At 43.7% G+C, this 17,738-nt stretch overlaps 2 protein-coding genes across 11 annotated transcripts in view; one reads left to right on the forward strand and one right to left on the reverse strand.

Annotated features, from left to right (window-relative positions):
• The window catches only part of SLC1A1 (solute carrier family 1 member 1), a 73,793-nt gene extending 64,388 nt beyond the window's left edge, over positions 1 to 9,405 (forward strand). The window contains exons 11-12 of the mRNA XM_082471017.1: positions 4,900 to 5,034; positions 7,164 to 9,405. Coding sequence (XP_082327143.1) covers positions 4,900 to 5,034; positions 7,164 to 7,410 — 382 coding nt within the window. The 3' untranslated portion in view covers positions 7,411 to 9,405. The remainder of the gene's footprint in view (positions 1 to 4,899; positions 5,035 to 7,163) is intronic.
• A 4,772-nt stretch (positions 9,406 to 14,177) lies between these two features.
• SPATA6L (spermatogenesis associated 6 like) overlaps positions 14,178 to 17,738 on the reverse strand; it is a 58,251-nt gene continuing 54,690 nt past the window's right edge. For all 10 annotated transcript variants that reach the window (XM_082471056.1, XM_082471055.1, XM_082471060.1 and 7 more), the window contains one exon: positions 14,178 to 16,107. The gene's annotated coding sequence lies outside the window, so the exon portion shown is untranslated. The remainder of the gene's footprint in view (positions 16,108 to 17,738) is intronic.

Consider the following 17,738-nt stretch of genomic DNA (forward strand, 5'->3'; position numbering starts at 1 on the left):
AGAGAGGTAACTGGTAATATGGTGGATGGCCCCAATGGGGGCAGGAACCATAAGCTAGAAGACCAGTTAGAAGACTATTTCAAGTAAGGTATGAAAAGGCCTACATTAAGGTACTGACACGGGGGATGGAGAAGAGCTAATGAATTCAAGAGGCATTTACTGGATTCAGAGTGAGGGACAGAGGAAGGCTAGGATGACCCCCAGGATTGGTGGATGGTTCTGGATCAGTGGATGGTGCTTACCAGAACAGGGAATAGTATAAGAGAAGCAAGTATAGGTGGGAAGGTAAAGAGATTACACTTTTTGACACATTGAATTTGAAATGCCTTTAAGACATGCAGGTGGAAATACGCAGTGAGAAATGTGGTCACAACTGCAGATACAGAAGTCAGAGTCATCAGCTTGATGGTGCTCATCAAGCATGTGGGTCGTGAGTCAGTTATGTATGTTTGACCATGGTTGGCTGTGACCTTGACCAAGTTACTCAAATTCTCTAAGCTTCTGTTTCTCACCTGTAAAATGAGGATAATAATAGTACCTACATTTTATGCAAATAGTGATAATTAAGTCAGATAATGCATATAAAATGCTTAGAACGGTGCCTACATCCTGAGCACTCAGTAAATGTTGGGAATGGATGACATTACGTAGGGAGAGTTTGTAGAGAAGAGAAAAAGACGAAGGACTGACCCCTAGAAAAGCCTAATATTAGAGGCAGGCAGAAAGGGGAAAACCCAACAGGAGAATGAGGAGGAATAGAAAGGTGGTAAGAGAGCCATGAAACCATGGTGTCATGGAAACCCAGAGAAGAGAGATTTTCAAGGATGAAATGGTCAACAGAGTAAAATCTTGCAGAGAATTGTAGTCAAATGAAGACTGAAATTGTCTGCTCAAGTGGATGGTGAAAATGTCATTAGCGAATTTTTTTTTAATTGATTGATTGATTTTTGGCTGTGTTGGGTCTTTGTTGCTGCACGTGGGCTTTCTCTAGTTGCAGCGAGTGGAGGCTACTCTTCATTGTGGTGCGTGGGCTTCTCATTGCGGTGGCTTCTCTTGTTGCAGAGCACGGGCTCTAGGTGCATGGGCTTCAGTAGTTGTGGCGCACGGGCTTAGTTGCTCCACGGCATGTGGGATCTTCCCGGACCAGGGCTCAAACCCGTGTCCCCTGCATTGGCAGGTGGATTCTTAACCACTGTGCCACCAGGGAAGTCCTCATTAGTGAGTTTTGCCAGAGATGTTTCTCTGGAACAGCACTGTTCAATATCGTAGCCATTAGCCACACACACAAATTGGACAGAGCAGACAGCGAAGTTTCTATCACTGTAGAAATAGGTGCCATCATAGTGGAAAACTCTACTGGACAGTGCTGCTTTGAAGTGATGGGTTGGGATTAGAGTTAATCCTGAGACTTCAGTTTAGAGTAGAAGTTTAAGACTAAACCGGGTCCCTAGGCCTACAGACAGTTGAATCCGAACCTTTCAGAGCTAATTCACTCTTTCATCCTCAGCACTTGACATAGGCATAAATCCCAGGCATAAAGGAAGTTCTTACAGTGTTCTAATGCAGTAAATTTTTAAATCTTCCCAACCCTAAATCATAATGTACGGCAGTTTGCTTGAAATTAACTGAAGTACAAACTAGACCATTTGGCACATCAGCTGGGAAGCTATACCAGTGCCTCCTGATCTGTAAAATGTATTAGTGGCTAAGGAAGCTAGACCCCAAGGAGCATGGGTAAAATTCTGTAATTTGAGTAGCAGCGAGTATGTTAAAAGTGAAACCCTGAATCATGCCTGAGAAAGTTCCACAACCCCCATGGTTCCAGCAGTGGTTACTTTTACTTCTCCAAGTGCCTTTTCCCACCTCCCTCACCACAGCCTGTGGAACCCAGTCTGTGCTGAACTCATTTCCAAGGAGTGTTGTATGAGGTGCCAGTTCTTTTGGGTATTTGTCATTTGGGGGATGAATTCCCTTCCTCTGCTTATAAGTTTCCTAGATCTTTCTAACCTTTTTTTTTTTTAAACCTCACTGGTAGAGAAATAAACTTTGGGCCTAGATACTAAATAATCAATTCACATGAAAAACCTCTCTCCCTGCTCTGGTGTATTCTTTTTTTTTTTTAATTAATTTTATTTTTTTATTTATTTATTTAGGCTGCATTGGGTCTTCGTTGCCGCACGCGGGCTTTCTCTAGTTGCGGCGAGCAGGGGCTACTCTTCGTTGTGGTGCACAGGCTTCTCATTGCGGTGGCTTCTCTTGTTTCAGAGCATGGGCTCTAGAACGCAGGCTCAGTAGTTGTGGCACACGGGCTTAGTTGCTCCGTGGCACGTGGGATCTTCCTGGACCAGGGTTCAAACCTGTGTCCCCTGCATTGGCAGGTGGATTCTTAACCACTGTGCCACCAAGGAAGCCCCTCTGGTGTATTCTTAAATCAGACTTGCTGATAACTACTGGCCCAGAGCAAAGAACAACAACTGTGAGGCCCAGAGTAATCAGTGACTTAAAAAATCCTCTGGCTCTACCTGGGAGAGAATGAAATAATAAGTGTTATTTTTTTTTTTAATTTTACAAGTTACAGTTGTGGCTCATGTGGTTGATGGTTACAGAGATTTTTGGATCCATAGTTTATCTCTTTCTATGGTCGTTTTGGACTGGACATCAAAGAAGCCATCCACCTAAAACATTCCCTCTTGTGGTTTTGTCAAAATATTCACTTACCAAAGGTTACAACTGATTGAAAATGGGATAAAGTTTCTTATAACAAAAGATAATTATGGGATTTGGGGCCTAGAAAGAGCTTAGAGGAAAAAAGTAGCAGCAGTAGTAATAGTAGTTGTTTTTATGATAATTTTAATAGTAATACTAGCAGCAGTAGTAGTTGTAACAGCTGCTGATGTAGCAAAATGGCATCAGTTTTAAGCATCTACTACATCCAGGTGCTATACTTGATGCCTTACATATATTACCTCATCTAATCGTAACAGCAGCCCTGCAAAGTAGACATATTCTCCCCATCTTACAGGCAAGAAATTGAGACTCAGAGAAGTAACTTGCCTAAGGACACACCGTTAGTAAAACGGCAGAGCTGGATCTGTCTGCCTCTAAAACCTGTGCTCATTGTAGTTCACGACTCAGTCCCCAACCTGTATGGAGAGCTGAGTTTTAAATGGCCTGACCTAAAACTAGATCTCAGTGCTAGGAAAGAACTTTCTACCAATGATTATTGTGTTTTCTTCTGTGAAACCCTCTAAAGTCAAAGTGGGGTATGTTCAAGAAGAAGAAGTAGGTTTTTTATATTTTTACCCCCATCTGAAGATTTATAGTTCCAAGTTTCAGACCTAAGCCAGGCAAATGGCTGAAGTTTAATCATAATCAGCAAGGTCAAGGCTCAAGGGCAGAGTTTTCTTTGACTAAATGGATTTTGAGTTTCAAGCCCAGCCTCAAGCTATAGGGACGTAGTTAACCGTGATGTGTTGGGTCTTCCAAGAGGGATCAGTGGGTATGGACACAAATCACTTCTGACAAAGAAAACCCACTGATGCATTCACTTTAAATGTTTTCAATCACCACTGACATAAACTTAGGTTTTCCAAAGACTACTTAAAGTCAGAACAGATCTAAAGGGTTATGCAAGCCTGAAACTTTGAGAGGAATTGGGACAGCCCCAGAAATCTCTAATTTACTGTAAGTTGGTGGTCACAGCCACTGAAGGAAACCACACTTGTCAAAGAACTCTGGCCTGTGTTTGACCGTGCCCTTAGAGACTATCTGTGACACATCACTAAGCAGATGAATGAACAGTAGAATCAACTTGGTGAGAACTCTGAGGCTTTTTTAGCCCACAGAGTATGGATTTGTGGATAGAATCAGGGATTCTTCTAGTTTAAATTGACAGTGTCTCCATCTTCAGCTTTAAATCCAATGGCATCCTTGGCCCAAGGATGAGAACGTGTATCCAGAAAATATAGGGGTCCCCTCAAGCTCATTCAAATCCATGGACTTTTCAGGGCAGGGCAAGCCCTTGTTTTCTCCAAAATGACCAGATTTAAATCAGGAAGATGTTGCTGATGAAAAACTGCACATTCCAAAGAGAAAAATCCCTAGTGCCACATTTGATCTGCCCAAGAGGGATCTTTTTAAATACAAGGTAATTTGGCTGCCTCTCCTGGATTCCAGATCTTTCTTCCTTTTGCACAAAGTGCATCCACTGGCAAAAAGGAGCAGTCGGGAATAAACACTTGTACCTTGGACAGGAGTCACAGCTATTTCTCAACTCGGTGCCCTAAAGGGCAGCTCCCAGAGAGGTCAAGAGACTTGTGATGTAAAAGAAAGTGCATGAAACCTGTTTGGCCAGTGCCTCATTCTTTTGCCTTCACCTGGAATACCCTTGCCCATCCACCCCCATCCCCACTCCTTCACCATCCTTCAAGGCAGTGTAAATTCCTGGCACACATTGGATGCTCAATAAATGATTGCCTGGGTGAGTAGATGGAGGAAGGGAGGAAGAAAGCAGGTGGAGAGGTACTTGGCACTTGTTTAGGATGGATGGATACATGGATGGGTGGACAAAGCCCTCCATTAGCACCTCAGTTGGTAAACTCTTGCCTTCCTCTTAAGTGTCTCTCTAGCTCATTTCTGTGTGCCACTCACTCAGTTCCTCTCCACTTCCTCACGTTAGAACGACTTGCCATATCTCCCCCCTGGAAAAAGATCATGCTCTCCTCAGTCTTCCACAGCTCTCTAATGAGGCAGAGCTTGTGCTCAGCAGAGAACAGATTCTGACTGGCCAGTCTAGGGACACAGCAGTAACAGCCAACAGGACTAACCGTTTTGGACCAGGGCCCTTGAAGGGAGAAATGGGTGTCTGACTCCTACTGTGTTGGTGTGTTTTGTCTACAGTGTCACGGCCACAGCCGCCAGCATCGGAGCTGCCGGTGTGCCCCAGGCCGGCCTGGTGACCATGGTGATCGTGCTGAGTGCCGTGGGCCTGCCCACTGAGGATGTCACCCTCATCATCGCTGTCGACTGGCTCCTGTGAGTTGGAATAAACGCATTACCTCTGCCGGATGGGAAGGCAGGCTTCCCAGCCATGCATAATCTGCAGTCTGTCATCATTCTCTCCTCAGATTGCCTAATGAGCCATCTGTTGCTGCTTTAATTTCCCTCTGACCAGGCCATCTGATAACATGCTTAAAAATTAACTCCTCATAACTTCAAGCAGTGATTTTATAAAGCTAGTGATCTCCATTAACTCATTATACCTGGTAATGCTCAAGGTTAGGAGCTGGGTGTGGGATGAGATAAACATAAAATAATAAGGTGACGAAGCTGGGCAAGGCCCCAGACATTCCAAACCCAATAGGCCACCCTAGCCTATCCCAGCCCTGAGTCAGCATCATAGGTTCAGAACCACCTGGTTCAACGTCAGCCCACCTTCCCAAGATCGTCAGCACCATCAGGGCAGTAGCACAAGCAAAGGCTTTGGGATAAGACTAATTTGGATTTGAATCCTGGTTCAGTATCTTACTGGCTCTTTGACCTTGAGCAAGTTCCTTAACCTCTCTGGGGGCCAGCTGCATTATCTATGAGATGGGAAAGATTTTGTCTGGTTCATGGGGTTGGTATAAGGACTGAGTGAGCTAAAATGAGAGGAGTGTCCAGAACAGTGTCTGGCCGGCAGTATGTGCTCAATTAACAGCAAGTTTAATTGTTATGATTAGAATGAGTTGGACCATTCAGGCCTGAACCAACAATTCATTCTCTCTTTCTCTCACAAAACAACAGACACACACATGCACACACCTACCTAAGGAACACAGCAGAACATCTGGGTAAGAACATGCCTTTTGTGACCCCCAAGGTTAAAGTTAGAATGAGCCTGGTTCCCGGCTTTAACCTTGATATCCACTCTGTGCAGTGGTCTTCCAGCATCTGGGTGTGGCTCTGTCCCCTGGCCATCAAGGGAGACTTTGCTCCATATTGAGCCTTCACTCAGAACCAGCCAGCTTTACTGGGAAGTACAGTGCTATGTAGTTTGCAAGTAGCAGCTGAAATAGTAGAAAGGAAAGCAGAAACATTCCATGTGGCTTTGAAGATACTGTCACATCCCAGAAGGCAGAAGCTTCTGCACCTGGGAAGCTGCTATGGGGCCCCCTCAGCAGCTAGCTGGTTCTTCAAGGCCCAACTGAGGTGGCACCTTTCTTGCCAAGATACCCTACCATTGAGGCAAGTGCTTCAATTTTTCTTTCTAGTGGTGATGGTGGATTTGCACTTCTCTCCTTTCCCTGGTTCTTCCTGAAACACCAGTGACCTTCACTTCCAAGACATCCAGAGAAGTCAAAGTCCTGACCTGATCCACGGACAAGAAGACACTAGCTGGTCCACACCAGGGTCTAGTTCAATCCATGTTCTAAATAGCAGGAGGGCACCCAGAATGGACGTGTGTAAGCACGTGCGTAAGCCTTTTCTGTCCTGCAGGTGTAGCTTTCACGGTATTCATGTACACATTTCCTAGCAACAGTGCTCCAGCATCCAGGATGCCTCCTCCACCTACTCGGCTTCCTGCCACCAGCCTCTCCTCTGGGCTGTCTGGGGGTTAACACTGGCTGAGAGTGCCACAAGGAGTAAGCTATTCCCAGGCTGGCTGGGGTTTCTGACCCTGTGCTCAGTGGTGTCCCTGTTGGCTTGCTCATGGAGTGTCCTTGTGTGGGAAGGAAAGGAGCACACCAGGGACACACACACCACCCCCAAAACATCCAAGTTCTCTCATCTTAGCCAAAAGAAGGCTCAGGAACGCCCATAAGAAAGAGGTTGGGTGAAAGACTAATGAATCCTGACCCTCCCTCAGCTCCCCCAAAATATCTGTGAAGATGGTGTTCACATTTCTTTGGGAGAAGAGGGAATTTAGGGAGCTCAGTGCTGAATTCAGGAGATTCACTGTGACTGACAGGGACCCAGGGCAGCCTGTATGCTCATTCTGTGCCTTTACAAACCACCTCTGGCCCAGGCCTTTGAAGAGGAGAGCCTCTGGTCAGCCAGCCCTGGGGACAGTACTTTGTGCTTTGCTTAATTTGTAACTGAATTCCTTGGGTCCTTTCCCGTCTCCAACTTGAAGGAAAATGAAATCTGGGCCTTCTGTCTGACTCTCCCTCTGTCCCCCCCAGGGATCGGTTCAGGACCATGGTGAATGTCCTCGGCGATGCATTCGGGACCGGCATCGTGGAGAAGCTCTCTAAGAAGGAACTGGAGCAGATGGATGTTTCATCTGAGGTCAACATCGTGAACCCCTTTGCCTTGGAATCCACGACACTCGACAATGAAGACTTGGACGCCAAGAAGTCCTATGTCAACGGAGGCTTTGCCATCGACAAGTCCGACACCATCTCATTCACCCAGACCTCACAGTTCTAGGGCCCTGGCTTTGGAAAACTGGGAGTGGTGAAGAACCTCTCCAGGAGAGTCATCTCTTAGCAAATTCAAACATTAAGTAAGGAAAAGAAAAACACTAACGGCCAACTGTACATTTGATTTGATATACAGACCTCTGGATTATTTTCTATATTTGGATTCACAGCTTTTGCTCTCCGGGTTCTGGGATTTGGGGGTGGGGTAAGATGAGAGAAAATTGATTGAAAGGAAAGCTGTATTATCTGGAATTTTTAAATTCTATGGGAGACAGAGTTAGGAAGTATTTAAAGTAGTAACTGTTTTAATTAGGTAATATCAATAGATGTGAAAGAGAAACTGCTTTCTCATGCACAGACCAGTGTTTTGGGTTTTTTAAAAAAATATTGTCATTACTCAGGCTTTCTATTGCCATGGATTTCCTTTGACCTCTCACATTTTTATAGATTATAATGCGTCTAAACACCACCCCCTCCGCAAGTTAATGTGCCAAATTGTCCATTTTGAACTCATCTCCACCCAATTTCAAAGAAACTACTCTGAAAGAAAACAGACCAGCACAGTTCTGCAGTAATAGTTTTAAGATGTATGTGAGGTCTGGGGAGAAGAGAGAAGGGTTCTTTTTTTCAATGTACTGTATTGGGACGCTGGTAACTGTTAACCCAGTGTTCAGTATAGAGCTAGATATATATATATAGATATATATATATATAAATATGTATATATTTATTATTTTCATATAGTTTGCCAGACAGAGATCACAATTGAACTGTCAATGTGAAATACAGAGCTCTCCTTGTACTTGAATAACTACGATTTCAATCCAGATCTGCTTTGGGGTTTAATCAGAACCCCTCTCTCATAAGCACAAGAATGAGAAATCATGTTGTTTGATCGTTTCACGTCTGTGTATCAGCCCCAAAGCAGAGATGTTATTCTGGTGATACTCTGAGGTGGCACGGCCCACTCATTTACAACTTCCAGATTCTACTACTGGGAGGGACTCCATATCAGCTCTATATAAGACTATATACAAAGTTGTCACTCATATAAGACTGGATGTGTTTTTATCCAACTGGATGTGTTTAATATAATAATTATATTATCCAACTATAATTCTTCCAAAGTCAATTATACCTACTTAAAACGACAGTACTTTGCCCTTTCCTACCCACCAGGCCCAAACAACAATGGCAAGCTACCAGCTAAGTTGTATTTTAATATGGGTTTGATGGACTGAACGAGCCACATTGGCCAGAAAAGCACTGTCCCTACCCTAGATGCTTGCAGAGTAAATCCCACAACATGAGACATTGGTATCAGTGGTTCAGGGAAATTCTTCCATTGTATGAAACTTGTCTCCTCCTCCAGGGAAGTTTGTTCTAACTAACTAGTAGTCTAGTAATCTTGGCCCCTGCTCATTAAAATCCATTGCCTGTCATTCTTCTGCTCATTTGTGAAGACAGCGTATTGAAGTCTGTGCTGGGCTCTCATCTTGTAAATAATGCTTAACATATACTTGTGTTTACACCGAGATCCAAAATAGTCCTGTTTCTGCAGTATTGCGTAGCCAATTTAAGCCTGTGATTTTATATTTAAGAAACCAGAAACTGTGCCAAAGATCATGGAAAAGTAAAACAAAATGCTCAATATTGACCACCTGCACCTGAAATCTACAAGAGGATGATACCAAATGGTCATGTACACATAAAATATGGACCCATGATTCAATGTGAATTTTAACATGCAAATATTGTGTTGTTGTTTAGGAAGTAAATATAAATACAGTTGAATAAGTAATTTATCTTGGGCTGAATGGTTCTACCCCCTTGGCAGGTTGCTCCGATTTGAGGCACTGGAGTTGGCAGAGCCATTCGTGAATTGCAGGTCATCCTTATTTTGGAGTGCGTTTGTAACCAGCCTCTTAACACGCTGTGCTGTTAACTCATAAAAGAGAACAATGTTCCATTTCAGTCTCAATAAACATTTCCATCATTCTTTCTTCCCTGCCTTTTCCTTCCCTAATCTGTTCTTTTATCTCACGCACTCTGATGGGTGTGGGAAGGGAGAGACCTGTTCAGTTGATGATAGTCACACGTGAAACATCTCATTGCCCTAGTAATTCCAGAGACTGCAGGAGGGCACAGGTTGTATCTTACACTCCTTAGCATATCTCGTCCCATACCCCCCAGGGCACAGTACAATACTGAGCACGTAGTATTACTAAAAACAAACTGATATCTCACTGTAGTTTTGATTTGCATTTCTCTAATGATTAATGATGTTGAGCATTCTTTCATGTGTTTGTTGGCAATTTGTATATCTTCTTTGGAGAAAAGTCTATTTAGGTCTTCTGCCCATTTTTGGATTGGGTTGTTTGTTTTTTTGATATTGAGCTGCATGAGCTGCTTGTAAATTTTGGAGATTAATCCTTTGTTAGTTGCTTCATTTGCAAATATTTTCTCCCATTCTGAGGGTTGTCTTTTGGTCTTGTTTATGGTTTCCTTTGCTGTGCAAAAGCTTTTAAGTTTCATTAGGTCCCATTTGTTTATTTTTGTTTTTATTTCCATTTCTCTAGGAGGTGGGTCTAAAAGGATCTTGTTGTGATTTATGTCATAGAATGTTCTGCCTATGTTTTCCTCTAAGAGTTTGATAGTGTCTGGCCTTACATTTAGGTCTTTAATCCATTTTGAGTTTATTTTTGTGTATGGTGTTAGGGAGTGTTCTAATTTCATTCTTTTACATGTAGCTGTCCAGTTTTCCCAGCACCACTTATTGAAGAGGCTGTCTTTTCTCCACTGTATATTCTTGCCTCCTTTATCAAAGATAAGGTGACCATATGTGCGTGGGTTTATCTCTGGGCTTTCTATCCTGTTCCATTGATCTATATTTCTGTTTTTGTGCCAGTACCATACTGTCTTGATTACTGTAGCTTTGTAGTATAGTCTGAAGTTCGGGAGCCTGATTGCTCCAGCTCCGTTTTTCTTTCTCACACCAGTCAGAATGACCATTATCAAAAAGTCTACAAACAATAAATGCTGGAGAGGGTGTGGAGAAAAGGGAACCCTCTTGCACTGTTGGTGGGAATGTAAATTGATACAGCCACTATGGAGAACAGTATGGAGGTTCCTTAAAAAACTAAAAATAGAACTACCATACGACCCAGCAATCCCACTACTGGGCATATACCCTGAGAAAACCATAATTCAAAAAGAGTCATGTACCAAAATGTTCATTGCAGCTCTATTTACAATAGCCAGGACATGGAAGCAACCTAAGTGTCCATCAACAGATGAATGGATAAAGAAGATGTGGCACATATATACAATGGAATATTACTCAGCCATAAAAAGAACCGAAACTGAATTATTTGTAGTGAGGTGGATGGACCTAGAGTCTGACATACAGAGTGAAGTAAGTCAGAAAGAGAAAAACAAATACCATATGCTAACACATATATACAGAATCTAAAAAAAAAAAAATTGGTCATGAAGAACCTAGGGGCAAGACGGGAATAAAGACGCAGACCTACTAGAGAATGGACTTGAGGATACAGGGAGGGGGAAGGGTAAGCTGGTACAAAGTGAGAGAGTGGCATGGACATATATACACCACCAAACGTAAAATAGATAGCTAGTGTGAAGCAGCCACATAGTACCGGGAGATCAGCTCGGTGCTTTGTGACCACCTAGAGGGGTGGGGTAGGGAGGGTGGGAGGGAGGAAGATGCAAGAGGGAAGAGATATGGGAACATATGTATATGTATAACTGATTCACTTTGTTATAAAGCAGAAACTAACACACCATTGTAGAGCAGTTATACTCCAATAAAGATGTTAAAAAAAAAAAAAAAACAACAGTGATTGCACTCAAGGCTACAGAATCAGTTCAGTTAATTGTCAGGGCTGAGACCATATGACTCAATGAACAAAGGATGTCATCATTCGCCATGTTGTACTCCCCTCATGCAAGGACAAACGACCTTTCACAACAAGGAGTTCTCACCATGAATCCAGAACTTCCAGCAATGACACCTATTACACACAGTCTTTCCTGGAAGTCGTCCCACTAAAATAGGTATGATATTTACCTCAGTTCAAGATATCATTCTAAATAAGTGCCAGTTCCTGGAGGAAAAGGAACAGGCATATTGATTTTGGGGTGGGAGAAGGGGGGGTGGTTTCCTAAAAATGCTATTTACAAACATAATATTCCAATGACAGGAAATGAGAGCAGAAAGCATCTCTTGTTGGCCTAAACAGGAAGTGGTTAACCTCATCCCAACTCCTGTCAAGAGACCTTAGTTGCCCTGTCACTTTACTGAAGGACTCTGAATTCATTTTTTTCAAACCCTTGAGGTTGAATTATCCAGCATGCACCAGCCTCAGGGACAATCAGGTGACAACCAAGGGGTGGCAGAAAGTAGCAGAAAGGTCATGAGGTTTGGAGAGCAGGGTTTGGAAACTGGCTCGGACACTCAGCTTTTCTGAGCCTCAGTGTCCTCAGCAAAAAAAAAAGGGGGGGGATGGGGGGAGGGGAATGCTTTCCTCAATAATTGAATGAGATGAGAATAACAACAGCTAACACTTACTGAGTGCTTGTTTTGTGCCAGGCACTGATTTGAAGGGCTTTAAATGCGTTAACTCATTTACTTATGACAACAACATTATGAAATAGATGGTACCACTGACTCCATCTCACATAGACGGACACTGACGCACAAAAAAAGGTTACGTTATTTGCCCAAGTCACTCAGCCAGTAAATGGTAAAACCAGGATTCAAATCCAGGTGCTCTCACTCCAGGGCCCTCAACCTGAACACCACCTACTAATGCCCTTGGGAAGCACTTGATACAGCACCTGGCAAACTGAGGCAGTAAATAAAGGAATAAAAGAGAGAAAAAGAGGGGGCAGGAAGAAGGAAAAACACCTTTACTCCGTTTCTCTCCTGCGATTCCAGGTCTCCCAGAGTTAGTTGGTATGGTCTTTAAAAGACTGTAGGGCTTCCCTGGTGGCGCAGTGGTTGAGAATCCGCCTGCCAATGCAGGGGACACGGGTTCGTGCCCCGGTCCGGGAGGATCCCACATGCCACGGAGCAACTAGGCCCGTGAGCCACAACTACTGAGCCTGCATGTCTGGAGCCTGTGCTCCGCAACGGGAGAGGCCGCGACAGTGAGAGGCCCGCGCACCGCGATGAAGAGTGGCCCCCACTTGCCACAACTGGAGAAAGCCCTCGCACAGAAACGAAGACCCAACACAGCCAAAAATAAATAAATAAATAAATAAATTTATAAAAAAAAAAAAAAGACTAGCTCTCCCAAGTCCCTCGACGTTGCCCTTGTCCTGGCCTCCTCTGTGGAAGGACCTAGAATAAACCACCCCACACCCCCACCCAGGCTGAACAAGACATGCAGTGACATACCTTGGCTGAACCAAAAGCAGCTCCAACCAGTCACAAACCAAAGACACATCACATATGTTTCAGCTCTCCTACCTTAGAGCGAACTCCGCCTTGCCAGAGGTCTCCCTTCTTCCTCTTCATTTGAAAATCCTTATCCTGGTACCTGAGCCGCCTAGCAGCCCCCAATTCCCCACACCATCTCTGGGCAGACATGGTGGCCCTCAGTGCTGCCATCTCAGAGCTCCTGGAATTGAGATGACACACAAAGCAAACCCTGACACAGAATATGCTATATTCCTTCTGCCCACAGGGTCTTGGAGAGGCAAAGCTGTGGTCACCACAGAGAGCAAATAAATGAGCTCTGGCAGGTGATTCTCATGGTAAATGATGAGGAGGGTTGATATCATACTATGGGCTACAGGGTACTTTTAAAATAAAGATAAGACAAAAGAAAGAAAAGTATATAAATATACATTTATGAATATAAAAATATGTACTTACGGGGGTGCTGCAGGATCACTCTAAAAATACAGAAGCCCAAGGGGGAAATTTCAGACTGCTGAAGAAGCTCGACAAGCCAGCCATCCATTTGCACCAGGGTAAAGCGCTTGTCCTAGGCATGACCCTGCTTTTGCAAAATTTCCTAGTTTTGAAGGTGAAACCAAGCACAGGCTCTTTCCTCTGATGATCAAAGTAACTACTGCTTCCCCTAGGCCCCATGTGGAGGGGCCGGGGGAGCAGACCCAAGGAGCAGGAAGATTGCAGCTCCACTCACTGTCAGCAGGGTTCCCACTCCATGGGAAGAGGGGACGGAGTTCTCTCCAAGACCTGCACGTCCCCAAGGAGTGCTGGGGTGTGCCTCCCATTCAGGGAAGGACAGCAGTCCCGTCAGGCGGTACTAGCAGGTTCACTGGTCACACATGGACTAGAGAGCACGTCCTTTCCTCGGGCTGCCTTCAGAGAGGTCAGAGGGCTCCTTTAATGGAACTAATCAAGAACAGCCATGACTATTTGTAAGAGCGGCTAGGCATTCAGGGGCTAGGTGAACTTGCATACATAATCCATCAGCCCTCCCCAATTATGCATTTAAAACCGACCAACTTCTCTTATGTTAAACATATCATGTACACTCTCATTTTTAAAATCTTATTTATAATTCAAGGTCTATAGGCTTCAGCTAACTTTGGGTCAGTCAGGTGACAGTAGGGAAATGGCCTTACTGTATGGTGGCTTTTGCTTGGAGGGCCCAGGCTCCACCAAGGAGATTTTCCCAGGAGCCTCTGTAAACCCAGACCCTGTGAAACACGTTTGTAAAATACGGTCCAGGCTTTGATAGATCTGCAGCTGTGAAAGTCAAGAAAACAGTAATAAACTGAAGCAAGACAGGTGGGGATTTTTATTACATTTAATGACACAGATCTTCCCAAAGTAATCTGAACCCCAATATGTCACAAAATTATTCACATTTTTATATATTCCAAAAGCAAAATCCTGCTGCAATCCTGGCCCCAATGTAACTCCTCAAAACTGAAATAACTCCTTGAGAAATAAAAAGATAAAATAGGAATAACTTAAACAATAGAGTTAGCAGATCAGAAAGTGAGCAAAAGGCAGATTGATTTGCGAAGGAAAAAAGAAAAAAAGACTTTAAAAAAGAATGGGCATTTAAGATCTTATCCCTAAATTGAATTAAGGAGTTATGCTCAAACCATAAAGAAAGAAAAAAAAGGACAATGTCACAGTGTGTTATCTGAACAACAACTGCCACGGGATACCAATTCATTAGAACTGATTTCCTTCAGCTGCTTATATCCTTCCTAAGTGGCCCTTTTCTGAGAACTGTACCATCGTTTTAATGTAATACAGTATTTTTTATTATTGATGACTACTTAGACCTCAAAATAACAAACTGACAACTATAGTTTCAGACACACTGAGAACATACAAGCAGGTGTAATTTAAGCATATCGTCTGTCTTTCAAAGGTGGAATGCTTGTTGTGATATATACCTTTATTAGGCTGAAATTCTGAGAAGGGGATAAATGAATTTTGTTTTATTTTGGCTTTTGGACTTATTTTCTCCTTTAATTTTTAATTTTGTTTTCTTAATTTACCTAATGAACCAATTCCTGTGGTCATAATGAGAAAAGAAAATTTGATTCTCACTGAATCTTGTAAAAACTGAAAGGGTTTTAGGGCATGGTAGAGGAAAATGCTCAGGTTATAGCATGAAGGAAAGACAAAGGTTTCCGTTTTCAAGCCCTCTCTTCTCTGGGTCTGTAGACCCATGAAGACAAATGTCCACTTCAATCCATCCCCATCCTCTTCTTGTTCCTCAAACTGGGTAAGCATTTCATAAAGGCACCCTTCTACTAATTTTAAATCTTGTTTTGGCAGTCATTTCTGCCAAACTTAGTGTAGTTATTTCAGAGAAATATTTGAAGAAGGTTTTGTTCCTCATATAAATTTATTTAAGAATTGCTGGAAAAAAGGAGGGGTAGGTGACAGAAGGAGTGGTTTAAACTACAATCAAAAGAAATTAGCCTACTCTTACAAATGTATCATAGAAATTAAACCTTTAAAGCAAGACCTGAATTCTCCAGAAGTAATGCTCCCTCTTCCTAGGTTTTCAGTTGATATCATGTAAATCAAGCCTAACACTAAAAAGCAAACAAACAACCACAAAAAAACAGATTTACCAAAAATGGAAAATCAGGGTGACAGTCTTTTTCTAGAGGATGTATCAGTTTATTCCTCTAGATAGCAGCTTCCTCGAGCTCATGGAAAATGTAAGAGGAAAGGGAAGGAACGGGAAGGGACAGGAAGGGACGGGAAGGAAAAGGAAGGGAAGGGAAGGGAAATAGGTAGAGGTGGGGGAGGGGTGAGGACAAGCGGGAAGGAGGAAAAAATGAGGAAGGAGGGAAAGAAAAGAACTTTCCAAGAACACATCCACTGCCAAAAATGAGGAACACCTGAAAAGGCATCTTGACATTTTCATCAGAATTTTAAGAAGTGCTTTCCAAATGAAAAAGCACCTGCCACCCAATTATTATTTTCGTTTTCAAGCTCAAAACAAACACACAAACAAACTAAAATTTTCCAGCTTGACAAGAAAACTTGAGCCTCAAACAGCAAACACTTTAATCAATGACTCTTACCTGGGTACAAAAGACTGGGTGGATACAGGTTTGATTTAAAGGGGGTTAGACACTGGTGATTTGATACACAGAACAAAAACTGTTGTTCAGTTGGCTTGATGAGTGAGCTCTTCATGATGCTCCTCCAGCTTTCATTCCGTCTCCCCTGTGAAATGTGAAGACACTTCATACACTACATGTGGTACTGAGAAAAAGGCAATCAATAAACACAACCAAGGAGAAGATGATTTCCCTCTATCCAAATCTTGGCACGTAGCTCTACGTGTAGGAAAGAGGCAATATTAGGTTAGCAAGACAAACACTTGTGTGACCTTGGGCAAGTTACCTGGCCTCTTTGTATACTATTAGGATGATGACAAGCAGAGTATCTACCTCTTAGTGTTACTCTGAGGAGTTAGTACAGTCCTTGGCACATAGTAAATGTGCAGAAACTGCTAGCTGTTATTGAGCCGAACTGTTAAACATGCCCAAATCAATTCTATTCCATGGAACAATTACTTTTGAGAGTGGAGGGGGTCAGTATAGGATTTGGGGGTGTTCTGAGTCCCCCATTCTCAAGGCATTTGCAGCCTACTGCAGAGATTCTCAGTGCTAAATGTGCATTAGAATCTCCTGAAGAACCTTTATAGAAATACCAATGCCAGGCACCACCCACAGAGATTCCAATTAAGCTGGTCCAGAGTGGGGCCTGAGCATCAGTACTTTTCAGCACCCCCAGGTGATTCTAATGCTCACTGAGGATTGCTGACCCAGGAATTTGCCATGTGATTTGGGTGTATGGCCACTGCCTATGTGGTCTGTTTGTTAGACTCTGACAGGACCAGGAGCCCCTGGGATGAAGGGAGGTGTGTCATTATCCATGTGCCAATCACCACAAGCCATCAAATGACAAATCCCTCCGAAGCTGGTGAGCAAATCAGAGAGGGAGGGCCTCGAGGCTGGAGCTTGGCATCTGTAGGCTGGTTTGCTTTTTGCTTTGGTTGTAAGGGAGACGAAAGGGCCCCGTGGGAGGAAGTAAAATGGCTCCTGCCTGCCCAGCAGAGACAGTAAGGTTGGAAGCCATAGCAGCCCCTCCCTTTGGAGCTGGAGGCCTAAGGAGCTATGACAGAATCAGAAACCAGCATTTTAATTCACTGTTGTCCTTTTTCTTTCCTTTTCTTGGTTTATTTCCTTTTTGCTATTCTTTAATTTTAGAAAAGTTTTTGTGCTACAGTTCTTGTCTGTGTCTGAGGACGTCTGGGCCTGGGTTCTCTGCCCTCCCTCGAGCTGGGAGCATTACAAGTGGACCAGCTCCCGCTGCAGGCCGGCCATGGCGGCGGCAGCTGGGATCACGGGAGCTGCTCACAGGGATGGGAGGGTCGGTGGGCCAGAGCTGGTGCCATCTGCTCAGTCTCCCATCCCTTTGCAGAGACCTCCCTCCAGTCCTCCACCCTCTTCTTGGGAGAGTTTTCATAAGGAAAACCAACTACAGTACAAGGCTGAAGGAATGAAGTCCTTAGTGGAGGCATGTGGAGGGGCAGAAGGCAGAGGGCCTGAGTCTGCCTGAGGCACCAGGAGGTATCAGAGGAGGCCTTGTAAGCCTGACCTTGAAAGTGGAATCTCAGTGAGCACACACCAGACGTGGGCAATCAGCTCTTGATAAGGACGGTGACACCGAGGCAATCACACCTCACAGGAGAACTAGGGATAACGGGTGTGTGCGTGTGTGCATGTGCACGCTTATGGGACTTGTTTAATGGTAAAATTCATATAACCTAAAATTCACCATCTTAAAGT

Source organism: Balaenoptera physalus, assembly GCF_965194825.1.
Source record: "Balaenoptera physalus genome assembly, chromosome: 7".
Taxonomy (NCBI): domain Eukaryota; kingdom Metazoa; phylum Chordata; class Mammalia; order Artiodactyla; family Balaenopteridae; genus Balaenoptera; species Balaenoptera physalus.